This window comes from Cygnus olor, chromosome 29, assembly GCF_009769625.2.
Source record: "Cygnus olor isolate bCygOlo1 chromosome 29, bCygOlo1.pri.v2, whole genome shotgun sequence".
NCBI lineage: Eukaryota > Metazoa > Chordata > Aves > Anseriformes > Anatidae > Cygnus > Cygnus olor.
This window is the reverse complement of record NC_049197.1, coordinates 2,104,822-2,127,678: the sequence shown is the minus strand read 5'-3', so window position 1 is coordinate 2,127,678 and position 22,857 is coordinate 2,104,822. Positions and strand designations below refer to the sequence as shown.

The 22,857-nt window shown below is 69.6% G+C and overlaps 3 protein-coding genes across 7 annotated transcripts; 1 reads left to right on the top strand and 2 right to left on the bottom strand.

Annotated features, from left to right (window-relative positions):
• Nucleotides 1-2,758: 2,758 nt before the first annotated feature.
• MYO1A (myosin IA) lies at nt 2,759-10,846 on the bottom strand. The gene is given in 31 exon segments (XM_040539459.1): nt 2,759-2,994; nt 3,263-3,390; nt 3,468-3,500; nt 3,502-3,621; nt 3,691-3,749; nt 3,752-3,822; nt 3,899-4,005; nt 4,089-4,223; nt 4,326-4,400; nt 4,660-4,746; nt 5,003-5,071; nt 5,272-5,421; nt 5,588-5,681; nt 5,772-5,972; nt 6,049-6,275; nt 6,489-6,689; nt 6,889-6,951; nt 7,233-7,337; nt 7,441-7,506; nt 7,594-7,680; nt 7,782-7,900; nt 8,016-8,163; nt 8,272-8,375; nt 8,467-8,565; nt 8,645-8,708; nt 8,814-8,860; nt 8,956-9,060; nt 9,156-9,250; nt 9,431-9,546; nt 9,690-9,833; nt 10,646-10,846. Coding segments are annotated over 30 exon segments (3,222 nt in total). The 5' UTR covers nt 9,813-9,833; nt 10,646-10,846; the 3' UTR covers nt 2,759-2,870.
• A 302-nt stretch (nt 10,847-11,148) lies between these two features.
• NEMP1 (nuclear envelope integral membrane protein 1) lies at nt 11,149-17,090 on the bottom strand. Of its 4 annotated transcripts, none has more exons than XM_040539538.1 (9): nt 16,581-17,086; nt 15,941-16,062; nt 15,632-15,851; nt 15,246-15,318; nt 14,811-14,904; nt 14,484-14,598; nt 14,067-14,292; nt 13,582-13,685; nt 11,149-13,174 (listed from the first exon to the last, which is right to left on the bottom strand). In XM_040539538.1, exons 1-9 carry the CDS (start codon nt 16,684-16,686, stop codon nt 12,924-12,926), a joined length of 1,311 nt encoding a protein of 436 aa, XP_040395472.1. In that variant the 5' UTR covers nt 16,687-17,086; the 3' UTR covers nt 11,149-12,923. The 4 variants fall into 4 exon arrangements, with proteins under 4 accessions (XP_040395472.1, XP_040395471.1, XP_040395470.1 ...); XM_040539537.1 differs by having other exon boundaries at nt 11,149-13,110; nt 13,582-13,755; nt 16,581-17,083; XM_040539536.1 differs by having other exon boundaries at nt 13,582-13,755; nt 16,581-17,078.
• Nucleotides 17,091-18,625: 1,535 nt separating this feature from the next.
• NAB2 (NGFI-A binding protein 2) lies at nt 18,626-22,634 on the top strand. 2 transcript variants are annotated; one of them, XM_040539535.1, is made up of 7 exons: nt 18,626-18,818; nt 19,354-20,158; nt 20,414-20,547; nt 21,151-21,202; nt 21,504-21,636; nt 21,732-21,929; nt 22,060-22,634. In XM_040539535.1, exons 2-7 carry the CDS (start codon nt 19,361-19,363, stop codon nt 22,152-22,154), a joined length of 1,410 nt encoding a protein of 469 aa, XP_040395469.1. In that variant the 5' UTR covers nt 18,626-18,818; nt 19,354-19,360; the 3' UTR covers nt 22,155-22,634. The 2 variants fall into 2 exon arrangements, with proteins under 2 accessions (XP_040395469.1, XP_040395468.1); XM_040539534.1 differs by having other exon boundaries at nt 18,630-18,818; nt 21,729-21,929; nt 22,060-22,631.
• Nucleotides 22,635-22,857: the final 223 nt, after the last annotated feature.

The window sequence follows — 22,857 nt, the reverse complement described above, 5'->3', positions numbered from 1 at the left end:
GCGTTACTGGAGCAGTCGAGCAAACGCTCCCCAGCCCCTTTCCAGCTGGGGGGGCTGCGGCACGGTGGGGGCATGGGGAAAAACTGGGGGGCGAGGGGGGGGGAACGCGGTGGGGGGGCTGCAGTGCAGGAGATGTACTGCAGAGGTGCTGAGGGGGGGGGCAGAGCATGGCTGCACTGCAGAGCTGGGGGTCCCATGCCAAAACCCATGCCCATTGTGCTGGGTTTGTGCCGCCACACGCCAGCTGGGGCAGTGGAAACGCATGCAGGACGGAGCACGGACACACAGAGATGACAAGCACCCCCTCAGCCTTGCACACTCGCACGCGTTCACAGACACCCACATCAACACACACTCACCCTGCAACAGCCACAGCCCCCCAGGAAGGTCCCAGCTCCAGGCTTCCAGTGACCCCTCCAAGCCCTCCCCACCTTCCTTCACCCCTCTCTCCTCCCGGCCCAGCGCTTCCTGCAGCTTCCAGCTCCCTTTCGCCTTCCCCCAGCCCACGCTGGGCGAGGAGCGGAGGCAGCGGCCTCCCCGGGGGACCCCACGGTACCTGGCACGGGGTGCGGGGACCTGCTCAGCCCTCAGCTGCAGTGCGGGCAGCGCGTCCCTCGCCTCTGGTGGCTGCGGAGCAGCAAGAAGCAGCGGGCAGCGGCCACAGGCTGTGCCGACGGCTCTCGGGCACGCTCAGCCTGGAGGTGAAGCACCCCAGAGCTAGCAGCCGTGCAGAGCTAAATAAGGGGCTCTGCCCGTGGCAAGGCGTGGGTGGGTGAGAGGAGAGCCGCCAATGGGGGCCGTGGGGGGTGGCATCTCCACCCTGCAGCTCAACGCCCACGCAGGCACCGTGACACCCGTTACACGCGCAGTCACACCGCGGCCCAAGTGCGCCCACGTGGGCTCACCAGCTCCCCGCCACGTCGTGCCGCCTCGGGGTACGGAGCCAGCACGCAGCCAGCGCCATGCCCACGCAGCCCCCGGCCCTGCACACGTCATGCATGCGGTGGGACACGCATCCGAAGATGCCACAGCCTGTTGGCACGTGTGCATGCACACCGTGCGAGCTGGCCCCTGTCTCCAGCACGCTGCCATGCTGCCAGAGCCACCAGTGAGCACTTCGGCTGTGCAGGCAGGCTCTGGGAGGGCTCACGGCGCAGTGGGTCATGGCTGAGCTGCTGGGATGCACACGCAGGTGCGTGCATGCACACCTGTGCACAAGCACACAGGCTGCTCGGCATGCACAGACATGCACACGCACTCTCTCCCTGTGCAGCCCACCCGTGCCTCCTGTCCTGTCCTGGGGCTCTCCCCACCTGCCCGGTCCTGGTCCTGCACTGTCCGTGAGTGGCATGCCCAGTTCCGGGGGTCCCAGCAGCCCTAGATCCAGCCTCATGTGTGGCCACATTCCCCCAAGCCCCTCTGTGACCAGGATGATGGGGGCTTGACCCCTTGCAGCCCCTCCAAGCACGGCCCAGCTCAGCCTCCAGGCTCGATCCTGCTCCCCCCAGCACTGGAGGGAGCAGCCCCCCCCAACCAAACCCCCCCATCCAAACCCCCCACAGCTGAGCCAACATGGAGAGGGCGATGGGGGGAAGCCGAGGGGATGGGAAAGACCAGAGGGAGCCCAGCTCTGGCACGAGTCGAGACTCAAGCCTGCAACAGGCGGCTGCGGCAGCCCCATGGGAAGGGAGGCGGCAGCGGGAGCGCGGTGGCTCACATGGCACCACAGCCCGGGGCAGGGCAGCATCTGCAGTGCCGGGGACGTTAATTAAATCGGAGCCTGGCCAGAGACGGCCTAATTAATTAATAACACCTTCTCGTGTGGTGCCAAGCAGCCGCGAAAAGCAGCGGTGCCCTGGGCTTGTTTACGGCTCTGGCCTCTCTCCACGCACGGGGGGGTCCCTGTGCTGGGAGGTGGCACAGCCCCTCCGGGGCATGGGGAGCATGGCAAGCCCTCGGAGGCACCCCCCGTGCACACACGTGCCCCCCACATGTGCACGCACTGCCCAAGTGCCCCGGCACACGTGCCCGCACATGCAGCCCGTGCACAGCAAAGCGTACCGCTCGCTCCAGGCCCACCGGGGAGCTGCTGCTGCTGCTGCCGCCGTGACAGGGAGTTGTCAGCTCTCGAAGTTAACGCAGGTGACGTGTGGGACAGGAAAAAAAATCCCTCTCCTGGAGCTTTGACGCGTGCAGGAGAGAAAAGGCAGTGAGGGGAAGGGGGGGGCACGGAGCTGCACAGGGACCCTGCAGGCACAGGGCTGCAGCAGGGACGTGCAGTGGCTCCTTGGTGTCCCCCTGCACTGCCCTGGCCGTGGTCTCAGTCCCCGAAGGTGGCTCCAGTGTGGGAGCAAGGGGGGCTCTGCACTGACGGGGGGGGTGCAACAGGGGGGTCCTGCAGCGGGGCGGGCTGACCGCAGGGGGGGTGGGAGATGGGGGTGGTCAGCGCAGGCGGCAGGGACCTCACGCGCCAGCTGCCTGCAGCCGGCCAGAAATTGCGCCTGCAGCTGAGCGAGCCGCTTTCCCACTTAATGGGAAAAGTGGCCACAATTTGGGGCCTTTCCAATCACCGCCGAGCCGAGCGCTCGCCGCAATCAGGCGGCAGGAAAGGCGCTGGGCTGGGGGGGCTCCGTCCCTGGGCTGGGCTGTGCCCCCCTCCCCCCAGCACCGCGCTGCCACATCCTGGGGCTCCCATGCCTGGGTCCCCCCAGTGCTCCCGTGCCGCAAACAGGGCCACGTCCCCACGACACCACCTGCATGCAGACACCAAAAAAAACATTTAATGGGGTTGCGGTAGTTCTGCTGCTGGGCCCAGTGGGGCAGGGCGAGGTGTGTGTGTGGGGGGGTGCCTGGTGGGCAGGGGGGGGCTCTCAGTGGACCAGGACCTCCATCTTGTGGCTGCCCCGCTTCTTGCAGACGGGGACGTCGTTGCTGCCCTTGGCCGACTCCACCACAGTGATGGCCATGTCGCCCTTCTGGAAGCGGGTGGAGAACCTGGGGGGGGGCGAGGGGGCAGGGCTCAGGGGGTACACACCCTGCCCCGCCCCTCCCCTCTTGCCCAATCAGCTGCCTCCAATCCTGCCCCACCCAGAGCCCCACCCCTGAAAGCCCCACCCATTGCACCCTGCCCACCCAAGCCCCACCCACCCAAGCCCCACCCACCCCACCCCACCCACCCAAGCTCCACCCACCCCGCCCCACCCACCCTGCTCCACCCCTGCAAGCCACGCCCCTGCCGGCCCCACCCCGGCCCCGCCCATACTGGTCTGTGATGTGCAGGGCCAGGGCCTGGGAGGTGGCAGCCATCAGGGTCTGGTGCAGGCGCGTGATGAGCTCGATGAGGTGGCTGCTGACGAGCAGGAGGTCGCCCTTGATCCCCGCCGTGGAGGTCTGCGGGGCGAGGGGGGGGGTGGTCAGTGCTGCCGGGACTCCCCCCTGCCCCCCCTGGCCCCCCAGCAGCGCGGTACCTCCTTGAGGTGCAGGGCCAGCAAGCCGTCGGAGAAGCGGGGTGACGGAGACGCCGCGGATGTCGCTCAGGCTGAGCACGGTCTTGGGCTGGGCGGCCTTGGGGTCGGCCAGGACCAGGTGCTCGGTGGTCAGCAGCAGCAGGCGCGGCACCGTCTGCGGGTGGTGGTGGTGAGTGCGGCACCACAGCCCCCCCAGCTTGGCGGGGACGGGGACGGGGCTCACCTTGCCGTTGGCTCTGTTCACCTTCATCACGGTTTCAGCCATCACCAGCTTGTCCTGGCCACGGCGTGGAGCTTCTGGTACTTGGGGTTCTGCGTCAGCCCCAAGTACTCGCCCTGGAAGGGCTGCTGCAGGCTGGGGACAGGGGCCATTAGCCGGTGCCATCCCCACGCCCCCCTCCCCAGCCCCGAGCCCCCCGGCAAGGCGGCACCTCTTGCTGTAGAGCGTCTTCTTGTCCTTGAAGAGCTCGCTGGCGCAGAGCTTGGCCTGCAGCAGGGCTTTCCGCTGTGGTGTCAGCTGGTCCCGGTACTTCTTGCACTGCCAAGGGATGGGGACATGCAGCGCCGCTGGCACGGAGGGACACGAGGACCACGCAACCCCCCCGTCCCCAGTGCCCCCACCTTCCAGTGGTAGAAGATGTTCTTCAGCTCCTGGTTCGCGCCCGCCAGGAACTTGTAGGGTGCTGGGGGCCAGGTCCGGTCCTGCACCGACATCGGCGGGAGGTTCTTCTGCAGCCCCACGAGAAACTTCTGCACCTGGGGAGGGGGAACGGCAGTGGGTCGGGAGGTCCCCAGGCCCAGCCCCACCGCTGGGGGGGCAGGAAGGCACTGAGCCCCCTCTCCCCCTGTCCCGCTCACCAGCCGCCGGTAGATGAAGTTGGCCAGGCGCGTGCTGGCGCCGGAGCGGAAATATCGCCGGTACATCCTGCGGACCTGTGGGGAGGCGGCCGTCAGCACGGGCACTGGGACCTCACCACCACATCCCCCCCATCCCACGGGTCCCTTTGGGATGAGTCTGCATGCCCCCCCACCCTCTCCGCCCCCCATTTTGGCCCTGCACGGACAGGACAGCCGCCCCAGCCCGACAGGGTGGGCCAGGGCAGACAGACAGACAGCCCTGGGTGCAGCGGATGGACAGCAGGACAGAGCAGCTCACAGGCACATGGCCCCACGGCGGGGCTGGCCCCGTTACCTTGTACCCTTTCCAGTAAGCAGAAATGGTGCTGGCGGCCAGGTGGCGGTGGCGCTGGACCTTCAGCTCCCGGAGGAGCCTGCGAGACTGCAGCGGGAGAGTCAGAGCCCAAAGGAGCCCAGAGGTGGAGCGAGAAACACCAACACACATAGGGAGCGAGAGGGAGAGAAAGGCAGGAGAGGAGGAAGGAGAGATGGAGAGAGATGGGATGAGCCCGGTTCCCCAGGGCATGGCAGAGCCGCAGAGCCCCCCACACCCCCCACCGCATGCCTCCTGCCCATGCTGGGAGAGCCACCGGCCCTGGAGCACAGCCCCAAGTGCCCGCAGGGTGCCCAGCCCTCACCTTCCAGCCCCGCGCGTATGCCTGGAGGAGCAGCGCCGACCGCTTCATCTGCTTGTACCTGTTCTTTTGCTGCAGGGGGGAGTGTGGGGGCAGTGGGGTGAGCAGGGGGGCTCTCACCTGGGGACCCTCCCCCAGTGCCCAGCCTGGGCTTCGCTTTCCAGGCTGGCTCCTGGGGGTGCAGAGCGCTCCCCCCTGCCACATCACTCCTTCTTGGGATGAAGAGGGGGAGGGTGCAGTGCAGCCAGGACCTCTGCCTATCCCCTCCTCACCGCATGGCCCCGGAACCAGGCAGAGATGATGATCTGACTCTTGCGCATCAGCTGATACTGGGTCCGGCACCGCCAGCCCCGAAACGTCTTCTGGATGAGGGTGGCGAGCTCGCCTATGCGCTCCTGGCGCCGCTTCTCCAGGTCAAAGAGCTGCAGAGAGTGAGGGCGAGCTGTGGGGAGCCCCTGGGGGCTGCAACATCGCCCAGGAGCCCCCTCGATGCGCTCGGGGCTCACAGCAGGGCTCGAGGTCTGTGGGGCAGGTCCCCACCCTGCATCAGACCCTGCCCTGCGCTGGGTCCCCCCTGCCTGGACTCACGGTGCGTGGCGAGCGGATGAAGATCTTGGTGTAGCCGTAAGCCAGCTCCTCGGGGGGGAACTTCAGCTCCGACAGCAGCACCTCAGTCCCCTCCCTGCACAACAGGGGCACAAGGCTGCTCAGACCCCTCCACCCCACAGCCGTGGGGCTGTGGGATGCTCCCCTGGTCCGATGCCCCCCATACCTGTCGCTGCCCGCCCAGTGGGGCCAGGTCTTGGTGCCCAGCATCTTGTAGCGCTGCAGGAAGGGGCTGTAGAGCTGGCGGAAGGCGTAGCCCGCCCGCCGCACCCGCACGTTCTCCATCAGCCCCAGGTAGCGGATCTGTGCCAGCACCAGCTCCGGCGTGAAGAGCATCGCCGTTTTGGTGTCGTTGGGCTTGATGCACCTGGAGGAGGGTGGTGGTGGGCACAGGGGGGCTCCCGCCACGTGCCTGGTGTGCGGGGTCCCCCCAGGGCCGGTACCTGATGTAGTTGGGGTTCTTGGAGTAGAGGTTCTTCATCAGCGTCGCCACCGAGGTCTTGAACTGGGAGCCGGCAGTGGGGGGCAGCTTGAGGGAGACTTTCTGGGGGTCGCCCTCGGGGAAGAGGGAGCGCAGCAGCGTGTGCTGAGCAGCCCACATGGCCTGCGACAGGTCACGGAAGAGCAGGTCGTTGTTCTTCTCGATGAAGCCCGTCACGTTGTAGGTCACCTGGGTGTGGGAGCAGGGTCATTACCTGGGGTCCCACCACCCCTGTGGACAGGGGAATGCGCAGGCAGGAGAGAGTAGGCAACAGAGGAAGGCACCGCAGCCCCTGCCCCAGCCCAGCCCTGCAGGCATCTCCTGTGCAAAGCTGGGAAGAGGACCTGGGCGCCCTGGCTGCACCCAGGGACAGGGCCACGGGTGCCCGTGGGTGCTGCGGACCTTGCCGGCGTAGTGGTGGATGCGGAAGCAGCGCTGCGGCAGGCTGAGGTCCGTGACGTGCTTGGCATTCTGCGTCTCCTTGCTCTCGTAGTGCTTGTGGGTGGCGAAGAGCTGGTTCAGCTTGGTGACGAAGGTGTCCTCGTTCACCACGCCGGGCCGCAGGCACTCCTCATCCAGCATGGCCAGGATCCCGCACTTGCTCTGTGCCGCGGTGGACAGCGTCAGCCCCAGCCCACGCTGCACCCAGCGCCCCAAAACACTGCCAGCACAGACCAGGGGCTCCATCGAACCACCCCGGCCCGGGTCCACTCCAGGCTCAGCCCCGGCTTGCACAGGGTACAAGGGAGGGGAGCTGGGACCCCGACCCGGACCCCCCGCATGTTGGTGGGAGGCAACTCACATTCTCGATCAGGTCACAGATAATGCCGTTGTCAAAAAACTCCACCGGCGTCCACTGGATGCCCTGGGAGCAGATGGGGGTCAGACATGCGGACCCCTGGACACGCACTGCGTGGATCCTGCCCCACAGGCACCCCCAACTGATGTGGGGCAGGAACCGGATGTCCAGTTGTGGGGACAGGGATCCCGAATCCCTCCCTGCCTTCCTGCTATTGAATCCTCTCCCGGCAGGGAGCAGGGCGAGGAAGGGACGTGCTGCAGAGCCGTCTACGGCACTTCCCCATCCCTGTCCCACCGAGGCTCCTCAGGGCCACAGCCAGCCCGAGTGGCATGAGCTAGGGGTACCTCTCGGACGTATTCCTCCTGCTCCTCCTTCAGGGTCATCAGGATGAAGATCTGCTGCAGCTTCTCATTGCAGTAGTTGATGATGAACTGCTCAAAGCCGTTGTCCTGCGAGAGAAGGGCCCCGAGTCACAGGTCCATGCTGGAGCCCCCAGCCCTACCCTACGCCCCCCCAGCAGCTGGAGGGGCCCAGGTGGGTCCTGCTGCTCACCTGGAAGATCTCGAAGCCGTAGATGTCCAGGACACCCATCACCTTCCTCTGCTTGCCCGGCTTCACCTGGGAGACGGTGGGGTGCTGAGCCACGTCCCAGCCCTGGCTGGGCAGGGGACGGGGGCCCGAGGGGGGCTGGTTCCCAGCGCTCACCTGGATGCTGGTGTTGATGCGGTTCACCAGCCAGTCGAAGAGGCGGCTGTAGATGTTCTTGGCCAGCGCGTCCCGGCAGTAGTAGCCCTGGGGTGAGGGGAGCAGGGCTCGCAGCAGATCCCGGGCGGCTCCTGGGGCATGAGCCCACAGCGGGGGGGTGATGGGGCATGGGGAGAGGTGCCGCTCACCTGGGAGACACTGAGGGCGGTGAGCACAGTCTCATCCCGTGCCTTCACGGTGCGGGAGCACAGCGCCTGCTCCAGCGTGCCGGGGTCCAGCTTGATCAGCTCGCAGATCTCGTGCAGCTCTGTGCGGGGCTGGGGCTGAGTGGGGGGGCCTGTCCCGTCCTGTCCCGTCCCGTCCCATTCCATCCCATCCCATCGTGTCCCGTCCTGTCCCACCCCACCCACCCCAGGCCCTACCCCGTGGCTCGGCGATGCTGCAGGCCTCCATCCCGCTGGCCTGGTAGCAGCTGCTCAGCTCCACGTTGCCCAGCTTGAGCACCACGGCCGTCACTTCCAGCAGCGCCGTCACCTCGGCGGGCGAGAAGCCGATGACCGCCATGGCGTCCTGGGCACGGGCATGGGTACGGGCAGCTCAGGGGATGGGGAGGGCCCCAGGGCATTTGGGGAGGGGGGGTGTCACAGTTTCCCGGCCCCCACGCTCCCCCGATGGTACCTGCATGGCACGGAAGTTGGCTGCGTCGTCCATGCCAGGCAGGTTGGAGCTCTCCCGGTTCAGGTAGCCGTAGTGCTGGGAGCCCTGACGGAGCTTCAGCTGCTCTGGGGGGGCAGAGGGGGCTCAGCCACAGCCCCCCCAAGCCCCTGCCCTCCCCCCCCCCCCGAGCCCCCCGTGCTGGGGGCCCAGACCTACGGAGCAGCTGCGCCGAGCCGCCGGCCAGGAGCTGGTAGAAGATGTGGAAGTTCCTCTCGCCCTTGGTGTGCCGGACGATGCGGGATTTCTCCAGCAGGTCTGCAGGGAGGGGTGAGCGTCACCGTGGCACAGGGCCAGGACGCCGGTGGGCGGGGGGGGGCAGTCAGTCAATACTCACAGTTGCTGATGACCCCTCCCAGGGGCTCGCCCTTGAAGTCGAACTCCACGTCCATGTACTTGCCCTGAGGGACGGGGCTGGGATCAAGGCCAGGGACCCAGCAGGGAGCGGCAGCCCCGCTCCCGTGCCCCCAGCCCCGCTCCCCGCCACCCCCTGCCAGGTCACTCACAAAGCGGGAGGAGTTGTCATTGCGGATGGTTTTGGCATTTCCGAAGGCTGCGGGAGGAGGATGGGGTAATGCAGTAGTGGTCGGGGGGGGCTGGGGAGGCTGAGCTGAGCCCCAGGATGGGCGCAGGGTGCGAGGCGCTTACCCTCCAGCACGGGGTTGGACTGCAGGAGCTGCTCCTTCACCTTGTCCACCTCCTCCCCTTTGCTGCACACGGCCGCCACGTAGGACATCACCAGCTTGCTGGCCTCTGCAGGCGAGGGGCCGTCGGCACCAGGGCCGTGCTCGCCTGTCCCACTGCCCCCTCGCAGCCCCGCAAGGCCCCGCTGGGGGCCCAGCCTCTACCTGTCTTGCCGGCGCCGCTTTCACCGGTGATGAGGATACACTGGTCCCGGTCCCGGTCCCGCAGGGAGCGGTAGGCATCGTCCGCGATGGCGTAGCTGGGGGCAAGCAGGGGTCAGAAGGGGGCTGGAGGGGACCCAGGGGCCTTCAGGGGAGTGCCGAGAGCCCTGGCTCTGGCTGTAGGGACACCCCGAGTCGACTCCCCCAGCCCCTGAAGCCTTGGGACCCCCATGTGGGCGAAGCCCTTAGCGGGACTGAGGAGGGTGCCTGGTGCTCACATGTGGGGCTTCACGGCAAAGAAGTTGCAGTTGTGGTACTCCTGCACCTTCTCAGGGGTGTAGATGGGCAGGGGCCGGTAGGGGTTCACCGAGATCACCACATCCCCGATGTACGTCTGCGGGCAAGCGGGACAGCGCGTGTGCATGCACGGCCGGGAGGACCCGGCCAGGATCCCGGCGCTCCCCTCCCAACCCAGTGCAGCCCCGTGCAGCCCCCCGGCCCACAACCCAGCCCCCGTGTCCCCGTCCCAACGCCCACGTAGATGTCACTGCGGCGGAAGCGCTCCTGCAGGGTGCGGAGCAGCGACTCCTCGGTGAGCGGGTCCAGCAGCACCAGGTCCCCGACGGCCTCAGCGTCCAGCAGCGTGGCGGCGGCTTCCATGGCCGGGCAGCTCCGGGGCACCTGGGGCAGAGCAGGTGGGGGCTGCGGACCCTTCCCCAAAACGCCTCCGGATCTCAGCAGCCCCAGCACCAGGTGCTCCTTTGTGGGGTTGGGGAAGTTCTGGGGGGGTCGCAGGATGCCCGGCTCCTACCCACTGGTGCAGGGGAAGCGAGGAGCCTGGCCAGGAAGCCGGGACACCTGGGTCCTATTCTTGTGGCAGGGATGAATTCAGCCTCCGCTTCCTCTTTCCTGGCAGGGGGGAGCCGGGGGCGGGCGGGCAGGCAGGGGCCGGGCTGGGGGCGCTCTGCACCCCGGGGCTCTTCTGACCCCGCTCCACCCAGCCCCAGGCTCCGCACCCCGGCGACCTTCAGCCCCGCTTTACCTTTCCCTTTCCAGGGCTGTAAACCCAGCCCCGCTGCCGGGGCCCGGGGAAAGTTCACCGGCGGCGAGGTGGGGAAGGGGCGAAGGGGGCAATGGAGTCCCCCCCGCCGGGAGCAGCCTCCCGGGAGGACGGGAGCGGTCGGGACGAGGCTCCGCAGCCTCCCCCCGGACTGGGCGCTGGGCACGGACCCCCCCGCGCTGCTGGCTGCGGGACCCCCGGGGCGAGAACCGGGCTTGTTGAGGGGGGATTCGGACCAACCCCCCCCCCCCACACACATACACACAGACCCCCTCCCGCAGCCCCGGGGCAGCCCCGCGATGCCGGGTCCCGGGGCTTCCCCCCCGTGCCGGGCGTCCCTGGGGACGTGAAGCCCCCCGAGACGTGGGGTGGTGGCCGGGGTGCTGCCCCCCCAGCCCCATCCCCAGCGGCTGCAAAGGGGTCGGGGACTCACCTCCCGCTGGCAGGGCACCGGCTGCTGGAGCTGCCGAGCCGGGGCTGCTCCAGATCCCGGTGCTGGGGCTTGGCCCCGGCCGGCCCACGGGGGGGGCGGGGGCCCAGGGCCCTCCCCCCGGGCACGGAGCCCGGCCGAGGGCAGGGAAACTGAGGCACGCAGCACGCCAAAGCCGCCGGGCCCCCCTCGCAGGGTCCCAGCCCGCTGCTGTGCTCCCCCAGCTCCCCTCCAGCAGGAACAAGGAGAGAAATTTAATTGTGGTCAGGCAAACAAAGGGAGCTTCCTCCCGGGGCTCCGGGAAACCGGGGCAAGGTACGGAGCTGGCAGGAACCCGGCCTTTCCTGCGGTGAAGGCACCCGGATGGAGCCAGCAGTGGAGGGGTGCTGCCTCCGCTCCCCACTCCTCGTCCCCAGGCACTGGGCGATGTCCTGGGCCAAGCCAGCTCCCGTGGGCGGAGGGGCCAGGGCAGAGGAGGGGTGCTGGGAGATAATAAAGGAGGCTCGTTAACTAGAAAACATACCTTTATTAAAAAAATATACTCGGTCGCCAACCTGCATTAAGCACACCAAGGAGACAGAGGGAGGCATCAGCAGAGGCTGCTCACGCGGGGGTAAAGCTCAGTGCTGGAGCAGAGCAAACCTAGGCCAGAAATAAATCAAAAGCATAAGCAGGGGCAGCAGCACGGCAAGGTAGGGGTAGGGGAGCAGCCCAGGGCAGTGAGGCTACCGGAGGGCAGTTTTATTGCAAAGAAGTTGTGGCGTAAAGACCACTCGGATACCAGGGCTCTTTTAGGATCAGTAACTGCTACTACGTTATTAATGACATAACTTCGGCTTCCCCTTATTGAGGACAGGCTCCCTTCTCACACCATTCGCTCTACAGCAGTACTTTTTCACTAATTATTCATTGGTCAACAACTTTGCCTGACAACAGCAAACACCCAGCAACTTCCATGCCTTAACGGCAAGGCGTCTCCTGAATCACCCTTCTTTGTTCCTCCTATACACCTTACGTTCCTCCTGGCCTCATCGTTGAGTCCGATGTTATCACCAACCACGGGGCTTGTCGAACCCCACGGCCACACTCCCACAAGAAGTTGCATAGATTTGGGCGTCCCCCCCCCCCCCCCCCCCCCCCCCCCCCCAGACCTCTGCTTCATCCAGGCTTCTTTGCCAGGCCTCCTGCCCTGCGCTGGCCGCAAGAGGAGCGTGGTGGGGACGGGGCTGAAAGCAGCAGTGCAACAGCTCCGGCACCCCCCCGGCGCAGGCACTTTGTGGGTGCACTCCCAGGTGCTGCTGCGGGAGCACGCGGGCGCCCGGTGCCGGCTGGCACCAGGAGGAAAGGGCACGGAAGCACCAGCACCCCGCTGGGCAGGGCGCACGTCCGCACTGGGAGAAGGGGAGGCTGAGCCAGCACCCGCGAGGGGTGCTGGGGGCGACCCGCGGGGCACGGGGCCTCACACCCAGCTCTGACACGCACATGGAGCCCCCCGTCCACGGAGCTGGGGCTCTGCCTGGGAAGCGCTGGGGGATTTTTGGTAGCTGCAGGGGATTACGCCAAGTCAGAGGCGCAGCCTCAGCAGCTGCAGCCCTCGGGCACCTTTGGTAAGCACGAGGAGGAGGAGGAGCAGCTGCCCCCGGTGTGCTCGCCCCACACTGCAGCCTCGCAGCAGGCAGGTGCTGAGCACGCAGGTGCTGAGCACGCAGGTACCGGCAGGATGGGTCCAAAGTTCCTTTATGAACATGTCTCCTGCAGGCATCTGCACGCGAGGTGGACCTTTTGTTCCATCCCCACCCTGAAAGGTGGAGACGCCCTGGCAGAGCGAGGTGGGGGGAGAGGGGCTCCCCCCCGCCAGCCACAGTGCAGGGGCATGGTGCTCAGCACACACAGGAGGCAGCTCAGCGCCAAGGCCTGGGAAGGAGGTCCCTGCCCCTCCGAGGTGTGCAGCAGGAGGCACGCAAGCACACACCCCAAAAGCCAGGGTGGCTCCAGTCCAGCTCAACTCCAGACCAGTGTCCTACATTGCGGCAGCAACACAGACCTCATGGTCAAGGACCAGCCCCTGCAACCCTCTGCCAACGAGAGCTGCGATGACGTTTGGTGCCTCAGCCTGGCTGGAACTGCCTGGGGAAAACGAGGGCGCCAGCTCCCCGTGTCCTCCTTCCAGCCCGGCTCTGCTGCAGGGCTCACAGGAGCCCCGCTTGGGGTGGGATCAGAGGCGATGGGCACAGACGACACCAGCTGTCCCCTGTAAACACGGCTTTGGGCACCGCAGGTGTCAGGGAAGCAGGGTGACTCCAGCAGTTCTGCCTCTCGCCTTCCAGGGTCCGGGGTAGCTGACCTCAATCAGCATCCAGGCGGTTGTAGGACAGGGAGCAACTCCTGTGGTCTGTGTCAAAGGAGTCATCTTCCTCCTCCTCCTCAAAGAGCTGCTCCTCAAATAAGCTGCCACCCAGGCCATACTCCTGCTCATGGAAAGAAATCTCTCTGGAGGTGAGGTGAGAGGCGCCACCCACGAAGTCAGCAAACCTGGGAAGAAGCCACCAAGACGCGGCTGTGCCATCACGTCCGCGTGGCCTGCGAGGTCCTGGCATGCAGGGAGCTGGGGGTGAGGAGTTTGAGTGCTCTGGGACGCAACGCCACGGGCAGAGCCACAGCACAGGCTGGGCCAGGGCTGAAGCCGCACGCCCTGCTCCCACACGGCGCCCTGCTCCCACACGGCGCCCTGCTCCCACACGGCGCCCTGCTCCCACACGGCGCCCTGCTCCCACACGGCGCCCTGCTCCCACACGGCGCCCTGCTCCCACACGGCGCCCTGCTCCCACACGGCGGGGATCTTCTGTGCCTCTGAAGCCAGAGGTGGCAGCACAGAGTGACTCGGGGCTTTCCGAAGCACCCAGAGGAGGTCTCCTGACCACACTGTCATGGGACGTTACCTCTTGGGAGACTGGATGCGGGACACTGCGGTCCAGGCAGAGAAATCCGGGCTTCTGCAATAGCTTCGAAGCTCCTCGAGGGCCTTGCGTGTCTCCACCTCGCCCTGGATGCGGTACTCCTCCTCGGTCAGCAGGCGGGGGGGGCTCGGCCCCAGCCGGGCGCTCTGCGCTCTCCTGCCAGCAGCGCAGCACCAGCTACTGCCCTCCCAGCCCAGACCGGGCGCCCAGCGCGGGTCCAGACCCCAGGGAGCTGGGCCAAGAGCCGGCGGTGGAGCAGAGCTCGCGGCTCCTCACTCCCAAGGGAGGCTCCCACACGCGAGGAGCGCGGCGCTGCCCCACACCAACCCGGGGAGGAGGGGAGGGGCACAGCCCCCCAGCGTACCCGCCCCAGCCCAAAACACCACCAAAAATGCCCCAGTTCTGCAGCACGGGCTCCACCCAGCAGCTCACCTGGCCCAAGCAAAGGCTGGGGTGCAAGCGCTCACCTGTAGACAGCATAGGCCCACTGCACGGGGTGGTCCAGGTGCTTGGCGCAGACGGCTACGAGCACCAAGGCCAAGGCCACGGGGCGGATCTGGATGCCCGAGTACATCAGCAGCAGGCCCAGGAGCTGCAGGGTCCAGGAGAGCAGGTTGATGCTGCGCTCGTTCTCCAGCGGGCCGTACCGGTAGCACACGCCGAAGCTCACCAAGCCCACGAGCAGCATGTAACCTGCAGGGGAGCAGAGGGATCGGGAGCTGGGGCACTGCCCCAGCGCTGGGATTTGCCTCTCAGGAGCACAAGCACAATGTCTGCAGCGACGAGGGGGGCAGGAAGCCCCAGCGCTCCCCAGCAGCGAGCTGAGGCTCTGGTAGGAGCTGCAAGAACTGGAGAGCCGGCAGGTCTGAGGGGCCCACGCTTACTCAGCAGGTACTGCCAGTAGGACTTGCAGATCTCCCGTAGGTTCTTGAAGATGAGCTGAAGCAGGTAGAGGGAAAAGGACCAGCCTCCTACCAGAAGTAAGTAAACAGGACTTTTCTAGGAAAAGAGACGGGAGAATCAAGAGGAGCTGTTGGCAGAGGGCACCCGTGCCTGCCTCCCCCGACTACCGAGCCTTGCTCCAGGCAAAGCCGGACCCACAGCCCGACACCCCGAGGCCACAAAACCCCGCACGCTCACCAGAACGGGCGTGCGGGTGTAGAAAGGGCTGCTGCGAGCAACCTCGCCCCCAGCCAGCCTCACGCTCTCACCTTGGGCATGACCTTGGACATGACGTAGAAGACGATGAGCAGCGAGGCCAGCAAGCCAATGCTTATCCCGGCTGAGTAATAGAAGAGCTGGCTCCTGCAGAGATCGCACGTGCACGAAGTGTTTTACAGCTTGCGGGACGCCCGTGCGCAAACACCCACTAGGAGCGACCCCCAGGAGCCTGCAGGCTGCAAGGGCAGCCGGGCTCTGCGCACCCCAGCACCTGGTGCCAAGAGAAAGGCACCGCGCATCCTGGGAACGGTGTGGGGAAATGGCCCAGAGCCCCACAGAGCCCCCGGAGCAGGCCTGGCGTCCCCTGGGCAGGCGGAGGGAGGCAGGCGGGGATCCTCGGCCTTCCCGCAGCACGCAGAAAAGAGCTGCTCTGCGAATCCAGCACGTCTCAGCCCCCGGCTCACAGGGGAGAGGAGGGGACTCACCTGCTCAGCACATCCCCGCAGAAGAACAACAACAGGCCCAGGAAGAACACCAGGAACAGTTTAGGGTCAAACCCTGGGAAGAGAAGAAGCCCAGGTTGGGAGAAACCCCGGCAGGGCGCCCTCAGCGCGAGCTCCATCCCAACACACTGACAACGAGTGGGGACAGGCGGTGCCCGAGCAAGCCTCCGACAAGCGCCCCATGTGTGCGACTCTGTGCCCCCCGTTCTGCACCCTGGGGGACTAAGGCGGGCCTCCTCTGCAGCCCCGCTTCCCTTTGCTGTGGGGACCGGCCCTGCTGGCCCTCACACCAGGACCGTGCCCGGTCCTCGCCGCCCCTTAGTGGTGCCAGCGCTTGGCCCCACTGCCCTGCGGCAGAGCAGACGTACGCCGGGACAGCATGACGCAGTATGTGGTGCCGGCCTCCGGCACCTCGACCTTCAGGCAGGTTTTTTTGCCATAGAGATCCACGTCGATGCTGGTGTTGTTCAGCTTCTCCTTCAGGAAGGAGAAGAGGAAATTCCACACCCTGAACTCCTCCAGCTCCCTCAGCTCCTCCTCGCTGTCCACCTGGGTGACCCGGATGCCCCGGCTGCTGTTGACGCGGATCTGCACACGGGGGGGAAGCGCACAGGGGCACTGCCGGGGCTGGGCCAGGCGCTGCCGTGCCGGGGTGAGGACCTGCCCCACCCCCTCACCTGCACCCTGGTCCAGATGTCGTGCCACTGCGGGGCGCGCGTGTTGGTGTAGCAGAAGCGGTGAGAGGCAGCCTGATAGCAGGCACGGTCCTCGCGCAGCTCCACCACAGTCTCCGGCGCGCCTTCAGGGCGAGGGGCAGAGCAAAGGGGGCTCAGCAGCACGGAGCCAACGCCGGGCATCAGCGCCCGCCCGCACCAGAGCGCAGGGTGCGCATCCCCCCCGGGGGAACCCCAGAGACCCCCCCAAGACCCCCCAGAACCCCTGAGAGCCACCTGGAGACTCCCCCCGGACCCCAGGGACACCCCCGGATCCCCGGGGAACCCCCCCAGGCCCCCCCCCAGACCCCCGGGCCCCAACCCCGGACCCCTCCGGACTCCCCCAGACCCCCGGGGACCCCCCCAGGGCCCCCCCCAGCCCCCCGGGGCCCCAGCCCCCCGGGGCCCCAGCCCCAGCCCCCTCAAGACCCCCGGGGACTCCCCCAGGACGCCGTGAACCCCCCGTGAACCCCCCGTTGCCCCCTCCCAGAGTCCCCCGGGCCCCCCCCCCCGACTCCGCGCCCCCCCCCGGCCAGGCCCCCGGGCCCTGCGAAGGCCGCCCCCCGCCGGTCACGTCCTCCTGGCCCCGCCCCCCGCCCGGTACCGCCGCCCCCCGCCCCCGCCGCCGCCGCCCCCAACGGCAGCAGCAGCAGCAGCAGCGCCGCCAGGAGCCGCAGCCGGGCCCGGGCCGCGTTCGTCCGTCCCGCCATGTCCGGGCCGCGCCACCGGCTTCCGCTTCCGCCGTTACGTCCCGCCCTCCTCGCCTGACGTCACAGCTAACTGACAGCTGTCCGGGCCTATAGGAAGGCCGCTGCGGCCTCGCCCGCCCCCCGCCTCCCGCGGGGCTGACTGACGGGGCTCTCAGCCTATCAGCGCTGCCTGGGCAGGACGCAGGCTTAGCCCCGCCTTCCCGTTGCTAAGGCCGCCACCACCAGCGCCGCTCAGCGAGAACGGCCCGGCGGGGCCCCGCCTAACCGCGAGCACCGCCTTAGCAACGGCCCTGACGGACACTCGCTCCAGCCAATCAGCGCGCAGCCCGGACTCGCCGCGCGCTCCCGCCCCTCTCCTTTGATTGACAAGCGGCTCCGCCTATCAGGGGGCAGCGCCGCGTTGGCTGGGTCGGGGGGGGTCCCGGTGCTTTCTCGGGGCGACTCCGGCGCCTCCCCCCCGGCACCCCCCGGGATCCCCCCCGGCCCCTCCGTGCCCGGCCCCCGCCGCCCCCCGGGTGCCCCCCCACCGCTGGCTGCCTCCGAGGGAGGGGGGCATCCTGCCCAGCCCCCCCCATCCTGGGACCCCCCCGCGGTGCCTCCCCGGGACCCCTCGGTGCCCCCCCCCCGGGACCGGAGGGCATCGGTACCGGTCCCCCCGAGGGGGTGCCGGGACCCCCCCACCCACGGAGGGGGGAGCCCGGTGCTCGGCTCCGTTCCCCTCCCCCCTCCCCCCCCCCGGGGAGGGGGCGGCGGGGGCCGGGGGCGGGGAGCGGGCTCCGGGGCCCCCCCCCAGGCCGTGGGCGGCGAAGCCGGGACGCGGCGGGGCCGTGGGCGGAGGATGTGCGTCAGCCGGGGGGCAGCGGCGGGCCTGGGAACGGCCCCCCCCGCACCGGACGCCCGAGCCCGGGGGCGGGGGGAGTTTGGGGGGGGGGGGGGGGGGGGGGGCTGAGGGTCCGGAACGGGCCTCCCCCGGGAGGGGGCGCTGAGCCCCCCGCTGCCCCCCGCCGGTCCCGGGGCCCCCCCCCGGGCAGGAGGCAGCGGGGGCGGCTGGCGCCAGCCGCGCTGTAAATAAATAGCGCCGAGCTGGGGGGGTCGGGGGGGCCGGGACCCTCCCTCGGGGTGCAGGCGGCGGGGGGCTGCAGGATTCCCCTCCCCCCCCCCGTCCCCCAAAACCATCTCCCTCCGCTCCCCATCTCCCCCCCCGGGACGGGACCCGGAGCCGCGGCTGACCCGCGGGGGTGCTCACCCTGGAGCCTACCGGCGGCACCGGGCGCCTCCCGCTGCCCCGGGAGCCGAGCCCCCCGCGCCGGGTCCGGCACGGTGGGGGTGGGTGCGGGGCTGCCGGGACGGGGCAGCAGCGCCCCGGAGCATCCCCGGGGCGCGCCCGGTTGCTGCAGGAACCGGAGATGCTGCGAGCGTAGCCCCCCCTTGCTGCCGGCCCTGAGGGACCGCCGGCCGGGGGGCTGAAGGGGGGGACCCCCCGCATCCTCCGGACACAGCGGGGGTCCCCCGGGCGCGGCAGGCACCGGGTGTGGGGTGCGCCCCGCGAGCACCGGCCGCCCCGAGCAGCGCCCGCCCGGGACACCGGCCCCGGTTCCCCGCTGCTCCGCCGCCACCGGCTCTCCGCGGCCCGGGCGGGGAAGCTACCGGGGGTCCCCGCGCTGCTCTCCGTGGGGTGCGGGACCTCCGGTGCCACCGCGCGCCCTGGGGGCAGCCGGTCCCCTCGGTGACCCCCCCGGTCCCTGGGGGGTGCCGTTGCCGGTTCCGCGGCTCCCTCCCGCGGCCCCCCCGCCGCGGCCGCCCTCGCAGCGCTCAGCGGGGGCGGCAGCCGCGGGATCCGCCCCCGGGGCCTCCCACGCCGCGGCGCAGCCGGGGCCGCTGCTATTTCACGGTACCGCCCGTGTGGGCGGCGCGCAGAAGCGGCGCGGCGCGGCGGAGTGAGCGCGCACGGCCCGGCCGCGGGACCCCCGAGCCTCCCCCCCTCCCCTCCCCGGGTCCCCGAGCTCCCGGCACCCCCGGGATCCCCGGCCCGCAGCGGAGCGCGGCCCCCGGAGCCCCCGCGCCCCCGCCCATGCCCCGCGGTTCTCCCCGGGACGCACGGGCGTAGCGGCCAGAGCCGGCTCCAGCCCGCGGTGAGCGACCGGGGGGGGGGGGGGGGGGGGCTGGGGGCAAGGGGCGGGGGGGGGGGCTCGGGGCACCGGGAGGGTCGGAGCGAGCGGGGGGGTTGGGGAGCGGTAGAGGACGGAGGGGGCGCTGGGGTCTGGGGATGGGGAGGGCTGGGACAGCCCCGGGTACGTGTCCTGACCCACACGGGTGTCCTGGGGGGGGCTGCTGGCGGCAGGAGGGGGGTCCGTGGGATGCTGGGCACGGCCCCGGGAGGGAAAATGAGGGTGGGGGGGTGCCCCCGGGCCTGGCCCCTGCCCCACTCGTGTCTGTGTCGTGTCTGGGGAGCCGTGGCCATGGGGTCTGACCTGGCCCGAGGGGCCTGGTGGGGTCTGTGGAGTGCCCCACTGCACCCCCTCCCTCTGGGGTGTGCCCCCATCCCGGGGACCCCCAGGCACCCGGGCCAAAGGGTGAGGGGTGCGCTTCTCCTGCGAGCTTGACCTGGGGGACCGTGGGTGTCCGTCTGTCCCTCCTGGCCCCAGCGTGACGCTGTCCGTCCCACAGGCTCGCCATGGCCATGCCCCGCACGCTGGGGGAGCTGCAGCTGTACCGGGTGCTGCAACGCGCCAACCTGCTGGGCTACTACGAGACCTTCATCCAGCAAGGGGGGGACGACGTGCAGCAGCTCTGCGAGGCGGGCGAGGAGGAGTTCCTGGAGATCATGGCGCTGGTGGGCATGGCCACTAAGCCCCTGCACGTCCGCCGCCTCCAGAAGGCCCTGCGCGAGTGGGCCTCCAACCCGGGGCTCTTCAGCCAGCCCGTCTCGGCCGTGCCTGTCAGCAGCATCCCCCTCTTCAAGCTCTCCGAGGCCGGCGGGCGCAAGTCGCTCAGCAACGGGCACGCCAGCCCCAGCGAGGCCACGGGCAAGGGGGGCAGCAGCACAGGGACACCCCCGGCCCGCAGCCCCACGGAGCCGGGGGAGAAGCTGTCGCCCTCGGCGGCCCCACCGTGGCCAGGGAGAAGCACCCCGGAGTCGGAGGGTGGCGGGGACGAGGAGCCGGGTGGCCCCCCCTTCTCCCCAGGCGGGAGCAGCGGCGAGCAGCCGGTGGGCGCCGAGGCGTTGGAGCCAGAGCTGGTGCAGACGGTGGCGGAGAGCGTGGAGCGGCTCCTGCAGAGCTGCCCCCGGGGCGGCGACGCCGAGCTGCGGGCGCTCATGAAGCTCAACAAGAAGCTGGCCAAAGCCGTGGGGCACATCTTCCAGCTGGAGGATGGAGACCGGCACAAGGAGGAGGAGATCCGTCGGCACAGTGCGATCTATGGTCGCGGCGAGGCCCGGCGCCGTGAGGGCAAGCAGCTCACCCTGCATGAGGTGAGGGGCCAGGCTCAAATGCACCAGGGGAACTCTGGCCCCGGTGCATGGGGAGGGGGCTGGGGTGGCTCTGGGGCTGGCTGTGTCCCAGGTAGGAGGCTGGGGTGGGGGCTCCACCACGCAGGGGTGCAGGAAGCCGAGGTCCCCTCCTGTCCAGGCGGTCTCTGCCTGCCCGGAGCCTGTGGTGCCATTTGCTGAGGGTCCTGCTGGCGCCGCCGGCTCCATTCCTGCTGACGCCCGGGCCTCTGCCCCCAGCTGATCATCAACGAGGCGGCTGCCCAGTTCTGCCTGCGGGACAACTCGCTGCTGTTGCGGCGCGTCGAGCTCTTCTCGCTCTCGCGGCAGGTCGCACGAGAGAGCACCTACCTGTCCTCACTCAAGGTGGCCAGGTGAGCCCAGTGTCCTCAGGGGGGCTTAGGGGGGCAGCTGTCACCCCCCTGCCCACACACGGGGTTTCCTCCCCAGCCCCCGACTGCTCTCGTGGGAGCTGCACCACGACCGGTGCTTCCGGACGGGGGTGGGAGCGTGCAGCCCCCGCAGCCACGTGGCCCCAAGTTCCCCTTTCCCTTGCTCAGGCTGTTTCTGCCTGACCTCGGAGGTGCTGGGGGTGGAGGGGGCGGCTGGGATGCACAGCACTTGGGGTGGGGATGGGGATCCAGCTGGGGGTCAACGTGGGAGTGCCTCGTCCCTTGCACCCTTCCCCCAAGAGGCCCCTGCCAGCGCCGTGCTGGCTGCTGCGGCCGTGCTGCCGCTTTCCCTTCGCTCTCGGGTCACTCCTCACTTTCACCCCCCCCCCCCGGCTCCATCTGCGCCGAGGCCCCGCTCTGCGCCGTCCCGCGGCACCGCCCTGCCCGGGCGGCCTCCTACGCCCGCCGTCATGGCTGGCGCTGCCCGCAGAGCGTGGCAGGGGGCCGGGCGGGCATGCATGGCGCGGGGCCCCTGTGCGGCCGCCCCCGCGCCTGACGCAGCCCTTTCTCCTCCCTCCCGCGCAGGACGCAGCCCGAGGAGAGCGGAGCCACCGTGGCCAAGCGGCTCAAGCAGGAGGTGGGTGCGTGCCCGGGGTGTACGCCCCCATCCATGGGGTGGGGTGCAGGCACGGGGGGGGGGTGGGGGGGGGCGTGTACGCGCATGCACGGGGGTGTGCGTGCATGTGCATGCGTGCACACCTGCGAGCGTGGGCAGGTGATCGCCCACGCGTGGGTGTGACCGCGCGGCGTGCTCAGGGCTGTCTGCGCCGGCTCGGGCAGGCGCCGAGGGGCGAGGGCTGGTTGCACTGTGGAGCCCCCCCCACAGAGGGACAGGGCCCGGCTGCGGTGCCCTGCGCTCAGCTGCACGTTCCCGGCAGGTGGGCGAGCAGAGCCGCCCGGAGCCCCTGCAGCTTCCAGTGGGGCCAGAGCCCCACGCGGCCCCGTACCGTGCCAGCCTGGAGGAGGATGCGGCCAGCCTCTCTGGGGAGAGCCTCGACAGCCACTTGCAGGGTGAGTGGGGGCTCCGACTGGCGCACCCGGGGGGCAGGTGGTGGCCGGAACCCCGCAGCCCCCAGCGCTGACCCTCGCCCCTCTCTTTGCAGCAGCGGTAGCCTGTCCCCGGCTGACGCCGCCGCCCGGCGTGGCCCCTGACGTGCCCCTCGGCCTCCCCCCACACGGGCTCTGGAGCCGCCACATCCTCCAGCAGACGCTGATGGACGAGGGGCTGCGCCTGGCCCGCCTGGTCTCGCACGAGCGCGTGGGGCGGCTCAGCCCCTGCCTGCCAGGGAAGCCCCCGGGCCCAGGTGAGCCCCTGGGGGCTGTGGGAGGGGGTCAGGGGGCTGGGGACTCGGGGGAGGGGGGCGGCCAGTGTGGGGACGGAGGGAGCTGTCCCCCCCTTTCTACGGTACCCTAACTCTCCTCCTCTCCCCACAGAGTTCGAGGACGGGCTGGCAGAGCGGGGCCCCCCGCCTCCCCCCGAGCCCCCCCGTGGCACTATCAAGGTGGAGCAGGAGACCAGCCGGCAGTGAGGCGCCCGGCGGGAGCCCCGCAGCCCCCCCGCCACCACTAACGAAGCAATAATGGGCAGGGGGCTGGGTGCCAGCAGTGCTGTGGGCGCAAGGTGCCGGAGGGGTCTCGGCCGCAGCCCCCCCCCCCATATCCCCGTCCCCTCCCGCACGGACGCTCTGGTTACCTCAGCCGCGGCGGGACGCTCCCCGCAGCAGCAATACCCTCGCCCCCCGCCGCCCCCCCAGGGGCTGGGGCTGGGGCAGCCCGCGATGGACTTGAGCCCGCTGTACAGACCCCACACAGGGCCCCCCCCGTACCCGCCTGCCACCGCCGCCGCGTGCTCCCACGTCAGCCCGGCCGCCCACAGCGGTGCCGGCGCGCGCAGCACCGCGCACCCCCGCAGCGCCCCCGCGCTCCAGCCGCCGGCGCCCCCGCAGCAAGCACGTGCGAGCACTCCGTGCGCACGCACTGCAAGCCTCCCCTTGCCCCCCCCCTGCATGCATGCATCTCCCCTGTAAATACACCTCCCCCAGCCCCACGACAGTGCCCCCCCCTCCTGCACATGCCTGAGCACACGCGCACCCGCCCCCCATATGCCCCCCCCCCAACATTTGTCTGCGTGTGGTCTGAGTGCCGGGGGGGTCACACAGGAGCCCCCCCCCAAACCCCCCCAGCACAAAGCAGAAGGTGTTTGATGGGCGCTGGGGCCTTGCTGCCCCCCCC